The 19,313-nt window shown below is 41.7% G+C and overlaps 1 protein-coding gene across 2 annotated transcripts in view; it reads left to right on the top strand.

The window, feature by feature from the left end:
* The window catches only part of bcas3 (BCAS3 microtubule associated cell migration factor), a 319,817-nt gene that overhangs the window by 236,674 nt on the left and 63,830 nt on the right, over positions 1-19,313 (top strand). The window contains exon 23 of one of the 2 annotated variants that reach the window (XM_085371719.1): positions 7,263-7,577. The exons of the other annotated variant lie outside the window; for it this stretch is intronic. Within the exon in view, the coding sequence (XP_085227845.1) occupies positions 7,263-7,285 (23 nt within the window). The 3' untranslated portion in view covers positions 7,286-7,577. Of the gene's footprint in view, positions 1-7,262; positions 7,578-19,313 lie in introns of those variants that run through there. 2 annotated transcript variants of the gene reach the window in all.

Here is a 19,313-nt window from a genome sequence, read left to right as displayed (position 1 = left end):
AAGAGTATGGAACAGCTGCAGGAGATAATTGAGACTGTACGACTTTATGGCAATCACAATTAGAATGTCTGAAAGTGTTAAAGTATTTAAGCACAGGTTTGGTTTGCTGCGCGCAGGAAAGAAATCCGGCATGTGTCTGAAATGGGTGCTGTGACTAATACTTCAGGACCAATATGTAAACAAACTAAATGCATGTGTACTTAGTTACAAATGTAGCATAGGCACACATGCTTACTATCTGATCTTACTCAGAGCTTGTGTCACACAGGATTAACTGGATTCCAGGGGAACATTGTTTGCACAGACTGATAAGGAACAAGCTCGCTGTGCTTCATCAGACCATCTGATCACTGAAAGAGGATGTAAAAATGACATCGGGTCAGACTTTGGCTTTCATCAAAACCTTAGCCACTATAACAACAATGTTAGTTTGAACTAAGGGGGTTTAAATGCAACTGTACGTGAATGTGCGCTGATTTCACTGCAGATCAAAGAAACACAGTTTGCGAAATAACAGGGACGTGGCCTTTTCTGTTTGGGTGTCGGATTGAGTCAAAAGACCCCCTGAAAGGTCCATTACATGCTCATGGCGTGCACACAGGTAAAGGGTCTTGCCTTTAGTTGGTGGGGCTTCCTGTCTCTGAGTGTGTGTATTTAGGCAGTTCTGAGTAGATAATGGCCCTGGGAGGCTGAACTGTGGTGGTGTAATGGAGACAGATAACCAGCTTCACTGTAAACACCTGTCCTTGCAGTGTGATTCATGTTATACACACGTGTGGACGCACACACACACACACACACACACACGCATAAAGGTGTTGGAGTCTGCTTGTTGTGTCTTTCCATTATCTCTTAATGTGTGACTTTTGGTTGTTTCAGAACCAAGTGTACATTCACAGGCACTGTGAATGTTAGTAGCACAGGCGGCTGACTGCCTAGATACAAAACCAAATACCTAGAGTGGGTACTTGACAATAATGTATCGTAAAAGGATCCTCCTTAAGGGCCTAAACACACATGTTTACATGCATTTTTCTCTTTGACCTAATAGGATGTTAGAGCAACCAATCTCCTTTTTTTCAAATATAGTGTGTTCATTGGATTGTCTGTAGGCAGGCCATGGATATATGGGTGTACTGTGGATTTTTGAAAGCATACATGTATTTTGTAATATTTTTACATCATTATTATTTTTGATCAAACCTTAGGTGTATTTCAATACTATTATTACTCACTTATCATTTTAAACACTTTCTGTTGTGTTTATTCTAAAGTAATGTATCATTTTGTATAAAATCCCGTCTTTAATGGACCACGTATCTCTAAAAAACTACATTTAATCATCTTAGAAACACCGGCCTACAACTTTAAAATGCATCACAGCTGAAGTCAAAGCCTTGAGCACTGGGCGATGTGGCTATCTGCCAAAATATTAATGGAAAATAAAGTGTTATATCAGCAAAACAGTGGATTAAACTTTGTACATTCATTCAAAGTAGTGATTTCTCACATATGCTAATCTGAGCCTGCAATGGTTCATTAAACCAGACGTGGCAGGTGTTCCCGTCTCCATCGTCAAAGCTTTAACGTACGAAACAAGTAATTCAAGTTTCTTACGTTGGCCGAGGTGGTTACTAAGCGAAAGCTCATTTGCTGCGATGATAAATGAGCGATCATCTACTTGCTGATGCTAGCTGTGTTTCCACACAGAGTGCAGATGGTAGCTGAAGTCAGAGCAGTGAAAGCAGACCCAGTGGCAGCCTGCCTAACACGCTAGTTTCCCATCAGTCTGCTGTCAAAGACGAGTCTTTTGCGCATGTGCAAAACGCCAAAAAAAAAAAACCTGCTGGCCTCTCGGCTTGACAAGATTACAGTAAATGAGCGCTGCTTGCCTTGCTTGCTGTGACAGGATGCCAGTGATTGTAATGAAATTGTTTTCCTTGCAAGGTTTTTTTTGGTTCTGTTGTTTTGATGATATAAAAAAAACCCTAATTTTCCATAAATTGTTTCTTACATTGTTTTAAAATAATTTCTCGATGTAGAACTTTTCTATTCTGACATCATGCAGACATTTAGATGCCTTTCATTTCTGTGTCTGGTATTCATTTGGTTAAGCAATGGGCACATGTGGTTTGGTTGCATGCACTACTGTGCAACTGAGACACTCATGCCTGGTTCTATGCACATGACTTTCCGTGTGTGTGTGTGTGTGTGTGTGTGTGTGTGGACGCCAGGCTGTCTCCAATGGAGGAGGCCCAGTGTGTCAGTGCGGAGGTGGAAGGGGAGAGCTGGGCTAGTCTCTATAAATCAGGCCAGATTACAGAGGCAGAGAGGCCTGCAACTCCCCTCCACTACCCAGCCTTCTCTGCTTTATGTCAGCCGACACACACACCACTACTGTATGGTTTAATAGACGCTGTTCTAGCACCAGATACCTTGGTAGACAGACGTCGTCTTAGGCCTCGCACTATGCTTTTCTATTGTAGATGACTGTGTTGTTAACACTCTCTGTAGGGTTGTGCTTGATATGGTGTTCCCATGCAGCACAGCTATATTTAAGTTTGAGATAAGAGGCAGTGGTAATTGTTAAGCGTCACAAAATAGTAAGCACCTTTTTTAAGATGTTTATACTGTAGAGATTTTAATAGTCAGAGAAGGAGAAACTTGGCAGAGAAAGTGCACTGACAGTAGCCCACAGAGCCGGCTGAATGCAGCCACAGGACATGTTATGTTTTGATTAGGAGTGAAGCCACATTCGCAGACATTCACGACTCGGCGTGATTGGCTATGATGTATTTGTATGTCTTTATTCCTGCTGTGATTAAAGGAAACGTTGCTGACACTGACTTTGGAAAACATGCCGATCACCGAGGCAAGTTAAAGGACTGAATCGTGGAAACAAAAGAAACACATACTTGCAAATTACTGCATGTAGCGAGCAACAAGTAACTGTGATATATTCTTCATGTAAGCCAGAAGTAACCAGTTTTTCTTAGACACACGTTTATTGCCTGGTGTAAGTCACAATCATACAGAAGAGCTAAAATCTAACATTGTTGCTACAACTTGATTGCAGCATAGAGTTTGGATGTGGCGAGTGAGGATCACTACACAGAAAAATAATTACTTTTGCTGTTAGTGAGCATTATGACAACCACCTACTGGTATAAAAAAAGAAACTAGAATTGGTGTTAGATGACAGACTTGAAGTCTTATCTGGTTCTTGTTGTTTTAGGACTGGTTTTTCTCTTTTTCTTCATTGCTGTTTGGTTAGCTTCAAGGGAGATAACCAGTTTTCTCAGTCTTTCAAAAACAAATCCACGTCCACAGTGTTATCCATGTCATCCAGTGTTATCTCGCAGACCACTGCACATTAAAAATAAAGCTGATAGGGTACGTTGCGTCTTACTTTTTTTTCTGTTATGTTTTGTTTTTATTCTTGTGTGTTCTTGTTCTGTTGCTATCCCAATTTTTTATACAGGACCTTTAAGGGTTTTATAGATTATTATTGCCAAACCTCGGCTCCTCCTAAGAAACTGAAGCTGTATGGGCTCACTACTTTTTTTCCCAGTCCCAGAGCCTCAATGAAAGCCCTGATGGAGCTTTTTACAAGCAGCGCATGCTACCTCCTGACACAAGGAGTATGTAGTTTATTCATCATGGACATCTTTATTCTGCTATAATAATTTGTCTTGCAGCCACTTAGCGGTCACGGCTGTATTTGAAGTTTTTCTAAATCAAGTCTGTCTCGGGATCTTGGCTTTTGATCTTCGGGCAGGGCTTTTAATGTGTCCATTCTTCATCTCTGACACCAAGAGTGATTATTTGTTATGTTTTCAGTAGCCCTATCGTTCGGGCAGCTCGGTTCGCCCGTCTATATAATCCCCTCCAAAACCTTCCGATGTAAAATAATGGTTTTCGTGTTTTTCTTTCCTATTTTTGGGCAAGGAAAGCTTGCAATATGATGTTATGGCCGTCCAGCACTTTCTCTCTGTTCTCTCTCACCATAGTTTGGAATTTAATTGTGTTTTGACAACTCTTTTCCATAGCTGGCCCAATTATAGCCTACAGTTGGGCTGGTAATGATAGTTGTTAATGGGGTGAAAAATGGACGTGCATCTCTGACAGAAACCATAAGCAGATCCTTTGAAAGGAGCCAAGGAAAGCACAAGCAGGAATGACCCAGCAGTGCTCCCGTCCTCGTAAGGCCTTTATATAGCATGCGAGGCTCCTAGCATCTCCTACAAGGCTTTTACTGGCCTCTTATGTGTGTAAGGCAGCTATATGGTCAGTATTAAAACATCAGAGCAGTCAGTAGCAACGTCAGGGCTACTGTACGAGGCCATGGGAATGGCTGACCCATCGCACACACACACACAGACACACTTTTCGAAATGTCGTCAAATTTCTCACGCTTTTTTCTCTTCCTTTCCGCTTGCCACTCCTCCTCCTCCTCCTCCTCCACAGCCTCCTTTTTTTCCCTCATTTCTCTTTTCGCAGGGAAAGTATTGATCGGCCTCTTCCCAAAGTTATTTTTAATCAAAGATAAACAAGGAATCCACATTTCCTTGGGAGACGAGGGGTTGCTTGAAGTGTCCTGCTCTTTCTTACAGTTTTCTTTATGCTCGAGGGAGGTGCCGAACGGGAGAGATGGAGCAAGAAAGTCGAGCGCGCTCGTCACATGAGCGGGGGCGGGTCCGACGGGTGTTTAGAGAATAGCACAAGTGCCACCAAAGAGTGGGAGACGTGGGAAGTCCGGCTTTAGTCTCAGTTAGTTGTAGCACATCCTATTATTATCCCCTGGACTGTGTGACAAAGCTGACCAGAAGAGACCCCAAACACACACACACACACTTAGCTAGACTTCTCCCCTCTCACACAAACACAGGCCAGGCCATTCCCAAGTCTTATTTCTTCTGGACTTATGGGAACACTTAAATTTAGCCCTGGCAGGGAGTGCAGGCATAATAATCAAAGCCCTTGTCACCAGGCTCTCAGTGCTAGGTGGTCTCGCTGCTCCTGAGGGAAGTTCTCACCCAGTGGAAAGCATACTTCCTCCTCGGCACACTGGCACACTTGGGTCCTCTAATTATTGGGGGGGGGGTTATGCTAATTATGCTGACTTCAGATATTACTATTTTATTTAGCTCAGTAATAGTTTCTAAACAAATGCAATGGCCCTTGTTTACTAATGTGTGCATGTAAGTCTTCTTACCCTGCGTAAAAACAAGAAAATCTGAATGCCACACCACCACTTTTCTATATAAGGAAATACTTTTACCTCCCGGTGGGAGTGGAAATGAATTTGCAAGAAACTAATAAAAGTCAGACTAAAGAAACCGAGACAACTGTGTCCAAAGAAGAAGCCAGAAAAGCCACAGCTTGTTTTTTAAAGAAGATAAAAAGTAGCAAGAATCAAGGTGAAATAGCAGAGATTCTGAATATTGTTTCCCTTGAGACAATCAGTGTGGTGCAATTTTAAAAAAAATGTCGATATGAAAAAAGACCGACTATGACAAGCAGCGTGTGATCTGTCAGTCTGAGACAAGAAACTCACTGCAGTGATGAGAAAAGTCCAGATACTCCAACATCTGTGAATTAGACATTAGAGGGTACGTGATGACATCCAGTAATAACGTGTCATTTTGAATCAAATCTAATTTAACATGAGGTGAGATAACGAATACTAGGAAATGTGTAAAGATTCCTCTGAGTTTTTGTGTCAGATTGAAGTTATAAATTCACAAAAATAAAGATAATTCTTTTAGCAAATACTAGGGGTGGGGGAAAAAATCGATACTGTGCAGTATCGTGATATTTTGTTTGCTAATAATGTATCGATACAGGGACAGCAGAAATCGATATTTTGTTACAAAAAAGGTTTTTGTGCTCTGACTTCAGAGCATGTTGATCCTTTTTCTGAGCAAGAATCCTGACATTCCTTCACTGTCCAAATGTGTTTAACTTGTTTTTGGCAGCAATAAACATGACAGTTTACTTATTTTAATTTAAGACATGTTTTATTTTAATTACGTTTAAAACTTTTTTATTTAATGTAAAATTATATTTTGTTTTAATTTACTTTCAAATTCTTCAGTTGCTGAAGGGGCTGCATAGTTTTCATAAATTGCATAGTTCAGAATAGCTATAATTGTACCAGATGGTTGCATTCAGTTAAGTTGGACTAGACTGTAATACAAACCGTTCAGTTTGTCAACAATAAAACTGAAATGAGAGAAAGACTGAGTGTGAGACTTTGATATTAGATAAAATGAATATTGATAAAGTTTACCTTTATGTACAGAATCTGAATATCGCAAAATATTTTAAAAAATTGCAATAATATCGTATCGTGCGTTAAGTATTGTGATAATATCGTATCGTGGGATGTATGGTGATTCCCACCTCTAGCAAATACCCTCAGAATCTGTTATTATTTATCTCTTTACTCTGGGAAGGAGAATTATTTAGGAACATTGAATATGGCTGCTATAGACTGGTTATCACTTCCTTAAATTATCGGGTCATTCTAAAACAATCACATTTTAGATTCAGAGTGTTTCTGACTCGCTTCAAATTTCTTTCTGGTTTCTGGATACTTTCATACACTGTAACCATTGGCCATATTATTTAAGCAACATCTCTGTTGTAACATGATTTTGTTACTTTGTTTTTGGTAATCTGTGCTTCTGTCCATCATCCTAACTTAGCCACAGGGAGCTGGAGCCTAGCCCAGCTGACATTAGGCAAGAGGTATCCCAGACAAGTTGCCAGTCCATTACAGAGGGGTCATATTTATTAATGGGTAAATTCAATGAGTAACAGCTGACTTCAAGTCACAACTACCAACAAAAAACTCCAACAACTCGTAAAGTTGCCACGAGCGATGACAACGACTTGTAAAATCAGTCGACTACTATTAAAGGCTGGGGATACTTTACCCTCGTGTTTGGGTGTGTCTCTGTGTGTACTCGCAATCGAGTGTTAATGTTATTCATCGTGTAACAACCCCCAGGAGGTCAAAGGTGATGAGGTGCTAAGAAGTTCTTTGACACTTGACACAAACACACACACTGGCTGCTGTGGCTCCCCGCAGAGCAGGACTGTCACCACCTGGAGTGAAGAACTAATTAGCCTGTGATCTGTGACATAACCCGTGCTCGTGTACAGATGAATGCATGTCTGCATTATTTTGCCTCCTAACTGTTCTCTTTTCTCTTTTCCATGTGGTCCTGCTGATGACGTGGGATGGATTCTAACAGGTCAGTGTTCTTTCATTTTATGAGATTACCAAATGAAATTGACGGCGAGGTCTCTGTGAAATCCCTTTGAAACGGAGAGGTCGTGAGGCTGCCCTTTAATTGTGCTTTTAATGGTGACCCCTTGGTGCCCCAGTGTAAATAAAAGTGTCAGACAATAAAGCCATCACGCCAATGCCACTATTATCAAATAATGCTTAAAGCCTTTATGTTTATGTTTTAGACGACCTCTTGCTGCGTTATTACCTGACACTTCACGTTTCAGAAAGAAATTTCCTGTATTAACTTCTCAGAGTTGCAAAGAACACACAGACCAGGGTCCACATTTCTTTATCTCTGCATTGCTGAGGCAGTGAGCAAGAAGACAATAAGTATTATGTTGTTTCTTAGCTTCATTTTGTACATATATATTATATTATGCTCAGTTTCTTAATATTTTACTATGAAATCAATAAAATGCTGTTCAGTTATTCACCTTAACGTAAGCAGAGTTTCAATCACTGGAGCGCTGGGAACGCCCGCCTTCCCCGTGTCCTCAATGATGGCTACACCCCTGCTGTTAGTAATATTTACTAAAGTGTATAAAAACAATAGACAGTTTCTACTGGCAGCTTTGGTCAAACTGAGTATGCAAAGCACAGATGTAAGTCGGCAGGTACAGTATTTAAATCCCTGTGCTGGTGATGTCATTCGTGCACATTCCCACAACATGAGCAGCGTTGCGTGTTCTTCTAGGCGCATATAGCTTTATTGCTCCATTCGTCACTGCCAGTATTTCGGGGGGGTTTTCACACTCCCAAGGTGAATAGGAATGAGTGATGGCCAATAGGCTCAGCTTTCTTCAATCTTCCTCTTCTCCCTCTATTCCGTGAGAAACTCAGGGAGGATGAGGGAAGTGGGGCTCCTCATCAATCCATCCACAGAGAGAGAGAGTGACGGGGTTCTGAGGAAGAGAAGGTGTGGGAGGCTCGGTTTAGCCAAGGGGAGTCCCAGCAGCGATCCACGCACACGCGCACACACGTACACGTACGCAGAGGAAGAATAACACCCATATATCTGGCGCGTCAACAACCGGCCTCTGTTTGCACAGCGCTGACACCGGCACAGCCAAACTGCTACTGGAGTTTCTCATCACACGTTCGGTGCTGTTTGTGTGTGTAGGTGCACAACCGGGCGCTTTGATTCTGTGTGTGTTGGCACGCATTTCCATCTGTATTTGTTTTTCACGAGCACAAGTGTTGGCTGCCCCCAGGTGTGTGTGCGTGAGAGCGTGCGCGCGTGCCAGATGGCAAAGTGGATCTGTCCACATCGGTCCACACTGGAATATTGTCATAGCCACAGTAGGGAGTTCTTTTGTGCATATGGTTGTTTGGAGTTATTTTATTTAATGCTGTTTGAAATATTTTTTTGTCTCTTTCTGTCAAATATACGCAACTAATACATATTTGCAAACCTTGACACCAACACCGTCTTCACTACCACTTTAACTGGGAATCGCACTAACTCGTGCTGTGTTGCCCACAGTACCAGACTGTGCAGTCCTAGATAAACTGCGGTCCAGTTTAAAAACGTGTCCGTCAATCAGTCTCTGGTTTTTTATCCACTTCTGTCTAAGCAGAGTGTTTTTTCGCCACGTTGGCTAACTTTTGTTTAGTTTGCTGGATTGACTTAAAGTGCAACCATCAGGAGTCTTAAATTCACGACTCTGGTGAGTGAAATCCTTCTAGTGAAAATATCTGAATCTGTCACTGATGCTTTTGTCCCGCCCCCTTTGACAGCTTTGCTTCAATGCAAACATTGTGCCACAAGCTGTGTCCGTCTTCTCATTTAGTTTTGTTTTTGCCGAGACCGTCTCCTTTTTTCGGTATGATGAACGATCAGCAGCTAATCTTCTGTTGGTCTCTCTTTCTCTAACTGGACTGCTGCCCACCTCTCCTCTGTGCGGATTTAGCAAACTACAGATCTCCCGATTGGAGGCGAGATTGCCTTTTTGACAGATGAGGTGGAAACGTCTGCTTTTTTTTCTGAGAAGTATTAAGTCTGGTATGTTTTGTGCACTTTGCATGCAAAGAATTTGGCTCTAGTTTGTGGATAACATCCAGAGCTACTGAGCCTTTTCTTCTTCGAAATTCTGTGAAGTGCAATGAATACTTCAGTTGAAGATCTTGCAAAGTCATCCCCTTCGAGGCTGCGAGAAGGAACTCTGTAACTTATTGCCCTTAAAAAAAGAAATCACTTAGCTCTCTGTTTGATCTCCTCTGTGAAATATGCCGCCAGACAGCGTTTCACATAATCCCGCGCCGTTCGTAGCCGATGACGGGCCTTATGACTGCAGTAAATTACAAAATGGCCGACCTAAGCAGAGGAGCTAGAAAAGTAGAAGAAGAGGGAGGGAAAGGATGGCAAAAACACACTTTGGTAAACTAGCGTCTCCCCCACCTCTGCTCCAGCTCCCTGGGATCAAACAAGAGGGAGGATTTGGACGAGTAAATCATTTCCTTCAAGTGGTGAACTCTCAGGGCCAGCAGAATGAGTCAGACGTGTGTGTTCATATCAAGTGGAGGCATCGCAGTAACACTTTGCCAGAAAGCCTTTCTGCTTTTCTCTCACACTCTTCCTCAAATGATGGAAAATATTGGACTTTGAAGTTCCGATAAGGAAAATTCATCACATTCTCTCTGGCTGCCTTTGCTGGTGAAACCATTACGTCTACCGATGTTTATTGGGCGGTGCCCCGAGTCACCGAGTAGAAAAACATCCTTTCATCTTACCAAAGAAAAATTATTAGCCAAGCGTTTCAAAACCCTTTGGCACAATGCTCCGCATTCATTTATTATTAACCTTCGAGGCTAAAAAGGAAGGGTTACGCTAATTTAGTTTGTATTTTTAAGGGGATTTTTCTGCACGTGAGCAAAAATGTGAGGTCGTAATTAATTAAGGTAACAGAGAGGTTTAGAAAACAGCTGCATCCTCACCTGTAGCAGGAACATTGTATCCAAGTCTGATTGTTGATTCGTGGCCTCACTCTGACATTTGGCAGAGATTCCCCTCCCTGTCTGCGAATCACTGCGGCTAATATTACAGTCACTCTGAAGATTGAACTTGTGACATTTATAGCCGTGCTGTGATATTATTGTACCAGTGTGTTCAGAGCAACCCCTCCTTTGGAAACAGCCCCTGTTTTTGCTTTTACAGCTTCACCTAGCACTTCTGCCCATCTTATAAAACTCCCTGCGTTTGCGTGTGAGCGTGTCAGATGTGGGAATGTTTTATCTTTCCTCAGTTATCCTTTTTCACTTAATGACTATTCCTCTGGACGCCACAGCCAGACGTTGTGTTAAAAGTTTCCTCCTCTGAGGTGTAATGCAATCTCGCCACGGTCAAAGAGCCTGACAGGGCTGGAGACACTGGTGTGTGTGCGTGTGTCAGTAAGACTGGGGCCTGTCACTATGTGCTCGACAAAGCAGTAGCAGTGTGTCCACGGCGCAGTACTTTGACTCCATGCGTTTGTGTTGCTTTGTTTAATCTTGCTTACCTGCAAGTGTGTGTGTGTGCGCGCGTGTGTGTGTTTCTGGTTTGAGGTTATTGTGAGCGCCGGGTGAAAAGAAGCAGAGCCTGGATCTGCTTTCTATCACACCGATCTGCTGAGGGCCAGAAAAGACCCGACTTCTCACACACAAACAGGCGCACACACCTATTCATGCACGGTTGATTAAACCAGCCAATAGTCAAACAGAACAAGAAGGCACGACTAAAACTCGCTGGGCTGCACATGCAGGGCACAAACACTCCAGCAGCACCTGGTGTAAAAATAGATTTCACGCAGTGTTGTTTTGTAATCTGCAATAATCCCAAAACAATCCATACTAAGAAATATCTGCAAGTCTCACACAGCGTTGTACATCAAATCCATACAATTAGTCTATTCATCCGTTTTAGTCGTGAATTTTGAATTATGTTTTCATTTTATAAACTTTTAGTATAATATCTAAAATCTAAATCTTTAATTAATTAACTTAAATTATGTTAATGAATTGAACTTGTCTGAAAGATGTGGCAAAATGACAGGAAGTAAATGTTACTTTCCCTCGCTGTGTTTCCATAAAAGTTAAGCACATCTTCAGAAATGACATTAAAACTTGTGTGACAGGCATCACAGGGTGCTTTCTTTACTTGCTCGTTTGCAGCTTGAGGGCATTGATTACATCATATGTAATGGATCAGAAATCATAAAAATGCTTGTTTTCATATCTCAAAGTGAGGGTGGTTTTCAGATAAATAGCAGAAGGAATGTGCTGAATTTTGGCATTACGTGCTCATAATCTTGTCATAAAATTGATGAAACTGAAAGCGTATGACTTCTGTCATTCACTTAACGGGCTCTACACATCACTGCCATGCCACACAGACACAAAGCCTGTAATAAACATGTCATGGGAGGCTACTCAGCTAACCACCAACAGTATGTGAAGGAGCGAGTTAGAAAACTTCTAAATCTAAAAACTAGGATCATGTAATAAACATGTCCCTGTGACTGTGGTTACCATACAACACGTAATCAAGTCTAAATAATAGAGCAGTCCATGCAGGGCACATTTAGAACTCATATAATGTACAATAGAAAAATTCATGTCTGACTTTAAAATACAGCCTAGTGATGTCACAGCTGGTAAAATTCTTGCATTAATTATGATTTGAAAGTTTTGGCTGTAAAAATGTTGTTTTCTCTTCTCTCTTTAATGCAACTGCATCTCAAAAAGTTTTATTACTTAAAATGTATATTTCAGCCCTTGTGTTTTTAACAGGGTAGATCAACAGTAATGAAATATGATTTGTGTTTGTTTGTCTGTGTGTTTCTGCACTTGTGGCATAGAGTGGTCATGCTTCTCCCTGCTTCATCGTTGCAGCAAAGATTTGTAGAGATGCTGCAAATCCCCCAGCTGACCACTCCTGACTGGTCTAACTGGACTTGTTAAGCTTACAGTATAATATGCCTTGTGGTTACTGTTGCGGTGATTTGATGTGAATAAACCTGAAAGGTTTGTCAGCCGGAAGACGCAGATTTTTGTCACATTTGTGTCTGTTTTTTGTTTTTTGTTTATTTGTAAGCAAACACTTCTATGGCTCGCTAAAGCTGACTTTGCTCTTTGGTCTGTGCTGGCTCTCACGTTCACATGCGCTTCACCCTCTTGCTTCTTGACTCTCTGCGAGCTGTAAGCCTCCAAACTAACCAAAACAATGCAGACAACAAGTACCAAACAAGTGTGTTGATCTTGAAGTATTTCAGTTTTTCAACGTAAAATTCCTGGAAAACTGTCGTGCTATCATCTAGTGAGTATTAAGGACTTTCTTAACAAACAGCAACAGATGAAGATGTGCTGAGCAGCTGTGGAAATAGAGCCATCACACGAGTCGTAGGCAGGGCGCTGAGAGCTCAGTGCTATCTTCTCTCATCAGAATTGGCTATGAAAGGGTCAGCATGTGTGCTCTCCTGCCAATATTTCACTATATGTGTTCACGCTGTTTTGCAGATACAGGGGTAAAATTGTCAGACCCTTTCACCCTCATGTGTTATAAGTCCCATTAATAGCACACTGATCCGCATAAGCTGTGTTGACCCCATAATGTTCTCCCTAGTGGGTGCTCGCAGTGGTGGCATTGAGGTCACTCGTGTATCGTTTACATGTTTGTTGTAATTTAACGCTCCTTTAAGCTTGTTTTCACCGTGTTGTTGTGTTTCGGACACGAGGTATATATCCTCACATCTGTTTGGAGTGACAACCCTCCTAATTTGACTCCCGCCCTCATTCTCACCCCTGTTTACCCCCAGCATGCCCTGCTACCCAGCTGACCTTATCAGCACGTTGGGGCAGGAGTGCAGGGTCCCACAGGAGGACGGGGCTCCGCTCATCCACCCGGCTTAGGAGGGCAGGGATTGGGTTTAGGCGACAGGTGCCAGAGGGACCAGCCAGTCCCTTTGCAACAACACACACATACACTCACACACATGGAAATATATACACACTGAATCTGGCCGTGCCTTAATCCCCAGCCAGCTGTTGCAGTTGCTAGCCCAATCAGTCTAAAGTGTCGAGCACTGGGGAAGCTTGTGTGCGTTTGTTTGTCAGGGTGGAGGGAAATGTGTGCGGGGAGGGTCAGGTAGCTGTCATACATGCCAGTCATCCTAGCAGTCCAGTGCATTTGGAATTGGACCCCTCTCCACCCGATGACGGCCCGGGCGCCCAGTCTGATAGATTCATAACACATGTTCCTGGCACCGTCTCACACACTCACAAATAATACACCCTCATTCATTATCCTCCCTCTGGCTTAGATATGCCCAATCCTATCACAGACCACGCCAAAGGCCAGTAGAGGTGAGACAGGGCAGACACCCCTCTCTCCTCACAACACCCTCCTCTCCTTTGAGCTGGCCCATCCTTGTGTGACCCTATAGACACGGGCTAATCCATCAGGAGCACGGGGCGGGGGTGTTTGGGTAAGGGTTATGGATTGTGCTGCGTCTGCTGTCAGAGGGTATCGCTGCCAGTTCGTGGCTCATGTCATCACTGGGGTTTCTCAACATCTAGCAGATTATAGCAGGATGGCACCGATTGTCAAACAGAGTCCACTGTAAAAAATCATAAAGGCCCAGGCATTGGTGAGACACGCGAGCTAATACTGGTATTTACTGAAAATTTCAATCGGATAAAATCACTCGCAGTCGGCTGCTTTGGACCAGAGTTCGCCTTTCTCTTACAGTTCTGACCTTCAGTACAAAACATGAGTTTTTTGGTCATAGAGCCGCATCACTCCTGACGTTTATTATTTATGTTTAACATTTATTTAACCCACAGGTTAAACTCTAGTGATTAATAACGTCTTTTGCACGAGTATCCTGGGCCCAGATACGCAGCACCGTTGTTGCTCAGGTGCCTTTAGGAAAAAAGATGATTTGCAGAACAGAAATAATATTAGGAATGGTTAGTTAATGTTAATGTGGTAATGTAAGCTAGCCGAGTGTGAAGCAGCGGGAATGAGGATCAGGTTCATTCTTTGGCCCAGGACGACTCTGACATGCAGACTGGAGGAGTCGAGGGTTGAATCGTCCGGTTAGTAGTCAACCAGACTCAGCTCGTTACCCACAGCCGGCAAATAAATGGATGGACGAGTTTATTTCTTTCTCTTTAATACTGCTTGACAAAAATAGAAAATATTGTACTGTACTTTAGTACTTGTTTATTAACGTGTACATAGCATTCAACATCACAGTGCAGGATCAAACCGTTAGAAACTTCAGCAACACAGATGGAGACAATCATCAACATTGCAGCAGCACCGAACACGGAGATGAGAAACACAAAATCAAGGATGTAGCAGATTACCATAAGCAGCTGATAACCCACCTAAACTAATTTCATCAGCTGGGCTCTCGGGGAGGCTTCAAGGGTAATCTGAATGCTGATCGAAAGCCTTTTTTTTTCCCATGACAGGAATACGGCTTCTTGCTTATATGGGCACACCGTGGCTGTTAATAGTCCTGTTTCTGTAAAGCAAATGCAAGTCTTATGATGACTCATGCTGTGTTTTAATTTCACTACATACGTGATCACAAGATGAAAATCTGCAGCACTTGAAGCAATTTCCGCTGAGCTAATTTGTTGTTGTTGTCTTATAAAGCGAGCTGTACATAGGGAGCTTTAAGACGCTGACCTTCCTCCGCTGAGTGTTTAAAAAAGTGCAGGTAAAATGAGAAAGTGTTTGTTTTGCTTCCCAGGAAAGGGCAGCTTCCAGTTAGACATCCTCTTTCACATGGGTGTCGCTGAAAAGCAAATGCAAGTCTTATGAGGATGATTCACATAATACGATGATTTCTTAATGTCATTAGTCTATTATGTGATCACAAGATGAAACTCTGAGCTACATCACCAGTTCATATGGACCATTTCCACACATCATGTTGTGTATGAATATGATATCAGTTAAAAGCCACATCAATAAGATGTGTTAATACGATCCACTCTGCAGTCACAGTCTATGCATTATCCAGACCATCCTTTCTCTGTCAATAACGCAGCTAGTGATGCTCCCCTGATAGTGATTGCTATAAAAGAGCAGAGTGAGCTCGTATTGATATTGGAAAAAAGGAAAAAAAAATATATGAGGTGAAGTTGTTCAAATTTCACATTGACTTTATTTCTGGGTGTAGCCACGGGATTGGTAGAGACTTAACAGAAGTAGATCCAATATCAATGCTTTTAGCCCACATGGCCAGTCTTCACATAATCAATGCCGTTTGACAATCAGAAGCAATTAGCCCAGAAATATTTGAAATGATGAGTATAATATGTTTCTCGCAGGAAATACTAAAATAAACTTTCACAGGACAGAAAACTTTAGTATTCTTCAGGACATTCTGCTCTTTTCAAGTAAAGCAAGTAAAGTCTTTTTTTAAATTTAAGATTACTAGGATCCTTCAAGTGTTGATCGTGTATATTAGCAGGCCGGCTCTAACTGCTTAGTTCAAGTTGTTCAAGAGGGCCATGAAACATGGTGACAAACAACTAAATTAGGTTAAAGTTAGGAGTCTCTTCTCAATAACTGAAACCTATTTACTCAAATAGAAAAATGAAGCTGTGATAAGTTGGCATCACATCACAACATCCTTCAGAATCTTTGACATTGCCAGACGGTAGCCGGTCTGATCACGGCCTCTAAATTACGAATGGAAAATCATTCCAAAGAAGAATTTCCACCATTGTGTGGTTTTAGTCAGTTTTATGAAATTTGATGACGCATCCAGATGATACAATGATTTTAGTAAATATGCTGCCAATATGCAAAGGATCCCTGCTTTGGTTTGTAAGGAGTCCCGTGGTCTAACTCGTTGCTGGTCTTATGCTTTTCTTGTACCTTAGCATCATAATCTCGTTGTCTGTTGTGACAGCCATGTGCTCTATACGCCGTTAACCCACCATACAGCCCCGTGACATCATAACGTCTGTGTTGCACTTTTAATAGTAGCTCTTCGTTCAGAAAACACTCTAAAAAACCTGTTTTTATGTGAAAGTCCTCTTTTTCACATCGGCAGCGTGTACATGACCAGGCCCACTAATGTCACAATGTTGCTCTGATGTTGAAGTCACATTACAGCTTTACTAAGAAGACACCAGATAACGTCTAGTGATGCTAACTAATGCCAATATTGAACAACTTTGCTTTCCAGTCTGAATGTATGGCATGATGGGATTTGTAGTGACCTCAAGGTCTTCCACTCGCTTCAGGTGTTTGGTTAAAAGAAGGAAGTTTGATGATGTATTAACTCTGGGACATGATTCAGGCAGGATGTGGCTTTCATGGATACCTAAGGCATCGGGCCGCTTCTTGAAAGCTGCTGCTTGTATTTTGCAGCTGAACACTCTATGCATGTGTAGTCTATAGAGTCCATGTGGTTACTGGACTGTACAGACGTGTGCGTATGAAACTGAGTGTGTGCATGTGTGTGTGCGTGAGAGAGAACTGGAGAGCCCCTGAGTGCTCTTTGTGCTAATAAAACAGCAGCTCTATGGGACACTGGACACCCTGGATCAAACTCCATCACATTACTGAAATATTACACCTCCCCAAGCCAGGGGCCTGCAACCAGTTGATGTGTGTACATGTCAAAGGTGTGTGCGACTGCATACATCAACGGGCGTGAGTAGTGATGCATTCTCATATACACAACTGGGCGTGTGATGAAGTATGCATGCAGCCATGAATAGTTCTATGTGTGTTTACCCATGGTGTTGTCAGCATCCTGACAGTCCCTTCACAATATGCTGTCTGTGTCTGCTCTCTAAGTGCTGGTGCTCGTATTGATCCCCGTCCTGTAGGGAGGATATTGTAATATGTGAAGGCTCGATGTCTCTTTGCCACACTGCCACAGAACACATCCAGACTCAGCTGAATAAAACTGTTCATCAGTTGTCACAGTATAGGAAGGAATTTAAAGTTCTTCCTCTTTCATGCTGTGGCTGTGTCTAAGAGCACAACTGTGCAGCCTGAGTGACACTTTATCTTTATTAAATACATTTGAGTGCGTTTTAACCACATTGTTCAGAATCGCCCCTTTCGATTTCTGCCCATAGTCAAGTGAGCTAAACTAGCAAACTTACTAAGAATGCATACACCCCAGACCTTTTGCCCCCTAACGCAACACAGCCTGATAATTTCTCACATTTGTTATGTGTAGGTCTGCATATATTTGTATATCAGGGACAAAGGAGTGGGAGCAGGGGAAGCACAGAGATTTAAAGCTCCACTCCCAGCGTTTCCTCTCAGGGTCAGGACCTCAAGGCTTTGATCTCTCATTAGGGGGCAACCATAACACATACACCAGCTCAACCTCTACTATATCACTAGCATGGAGAGAGAGCGCGGCATGCTTAAAGGTTAAACGGTCTAATTTAATGACTCGGCACAAAACACACGGGGTGGAAGAAGATGAAACGATAGATGTTGTGCAGAGATAAAGAATGAATGAAAAAGTGTTAGTATATATAAATACTGAAATACAGCTTGACTATGGCCTACATGCTTCAGGTTGCATTATTGTTTTTATTCAAGTCACCAGCAGAAATTTTAAAGAATCACAAACTCCTGTAAATTCAGTGTAATTGTTTTTTTTTTTCTCTAAAAACGGTTGATATAGACACAAACTGTTAGCTGGCATAATTATAGTTGTCAGCCTTAATTTGTCAAAGCCCAGTGTGGCCATAGGGCAGAAAACAAAGATTATCACTCCTTATCAGAGGGTGAGGACAGCGAGACGTTGTTAGGAATCAGCAATGATCCCGATTTCAGTCTCAATTCCACCCAGCACAGATGAGCTCAGGGCCTGCCATCACAACTAAATTGCACTTGACCGTGACAGGTGTTTAATACAGCGTAACACTGGATTAGATGACACGTTAATGAATCTTAGGGTGAAACGGGACAAATACACAAAGCAATTCAAAGAGCGAGAGAAAGCCACGTAGATGTTTCATGTTTTTAATGTTAAAATATAATTATTGTTATTATTCATGAATTTTCAAATGTATTGCTTTACCATACAGCTGTTGAGCTAGTAAAGCACATCCTTGATTATTTTGGGATTATTTACTTTACGTTTCTGAACCAAAACATTTGTTTTAGTGGTTGGATGTTATGTCCAGTGGATTGTGAATTCTGTTTTTTAGTTAATAACAGTTTGTTTTTTTTAAACAAATGTTTGACAGATTTTTAAAATTTGCAGCCACATCATCTGACATATTTAGTACTAATCTTTTTTCAGTATTATCTAAATAAGATAACATGACAAATAAGACTTTATTTATCCCATATTTGGAAAATGATTTTGTAGCAGCTGATAAAATAATAATTAAAAAAATAGTCATCGTCACTATAATTATCATCGTGCATACTTATCATATACAAATTCATTTCAGTTCAGTTTTATGTGTATAACGCTAAATCACAAACAAGTTGCCTTGAGGCATTAATATTATTCTGTACGGGCCTACAGTGATATAGAGAAGGGTTAGCATTAGTAAGATGAACTATTACAAATTCATCTAAGCAAATAAATTTTTAAATGATAACAAAATTTTTAAAAAAGTGATAAATTATTAAAAGTTATACATTATGAGTGTTAGTGCATGTGTTTTGAAAGATTTCTTGCATCGTGTATCATGTACCTGTAATCACATAGTAACACTTGCACTGAAAGCCTGAAAATTAAACCCGTGGTTTAGGCTTGAATTAATTTGCCACTATGTGTTTATACACCGGTCTGCAGTTTACCATTAGTCATTATTTATCTCTGGCTGTCTCTCTCCCCTCACCTCTCGCTGATTGCAGCTGCCGCTCCCTGAGCCTGGTTCTGCTCGAGGTTTCTTCCTGTTAAAAGGGAGTTTTTGCTTCCCACTGTTGCTCATAGGGGGTCGTTTGAATGTTGGAGTTTTTCTCTGTATTATTTTAGTCTTTACCGTCAAATATGAAGTGCCTGGAGGCAACTGTTATTGCCATTTG

Source organism: Diplotaxodon limnothrissa, linkage group LG14 (assembly GCF_057381915.1).
Source record: "Diplotaxodon limnothrissa isolate DT_005_m linkage group LG14, D_limnothrissa_male_GT1.1, whole genome shotgun sequence".
Classification (NCBI taxonomy): Eukaryota; Metazoa; Chordata; class Actinopteri; order Cichliformes; family Cichlidae; genus Diplotaxodon; species Diplotaxodon limnothrissa.
The sequence above is the reverse complement of the archived record's forward strand: the minus strand, read 5'-3'. Positions and strand labels throughout refer to the sequence as shown.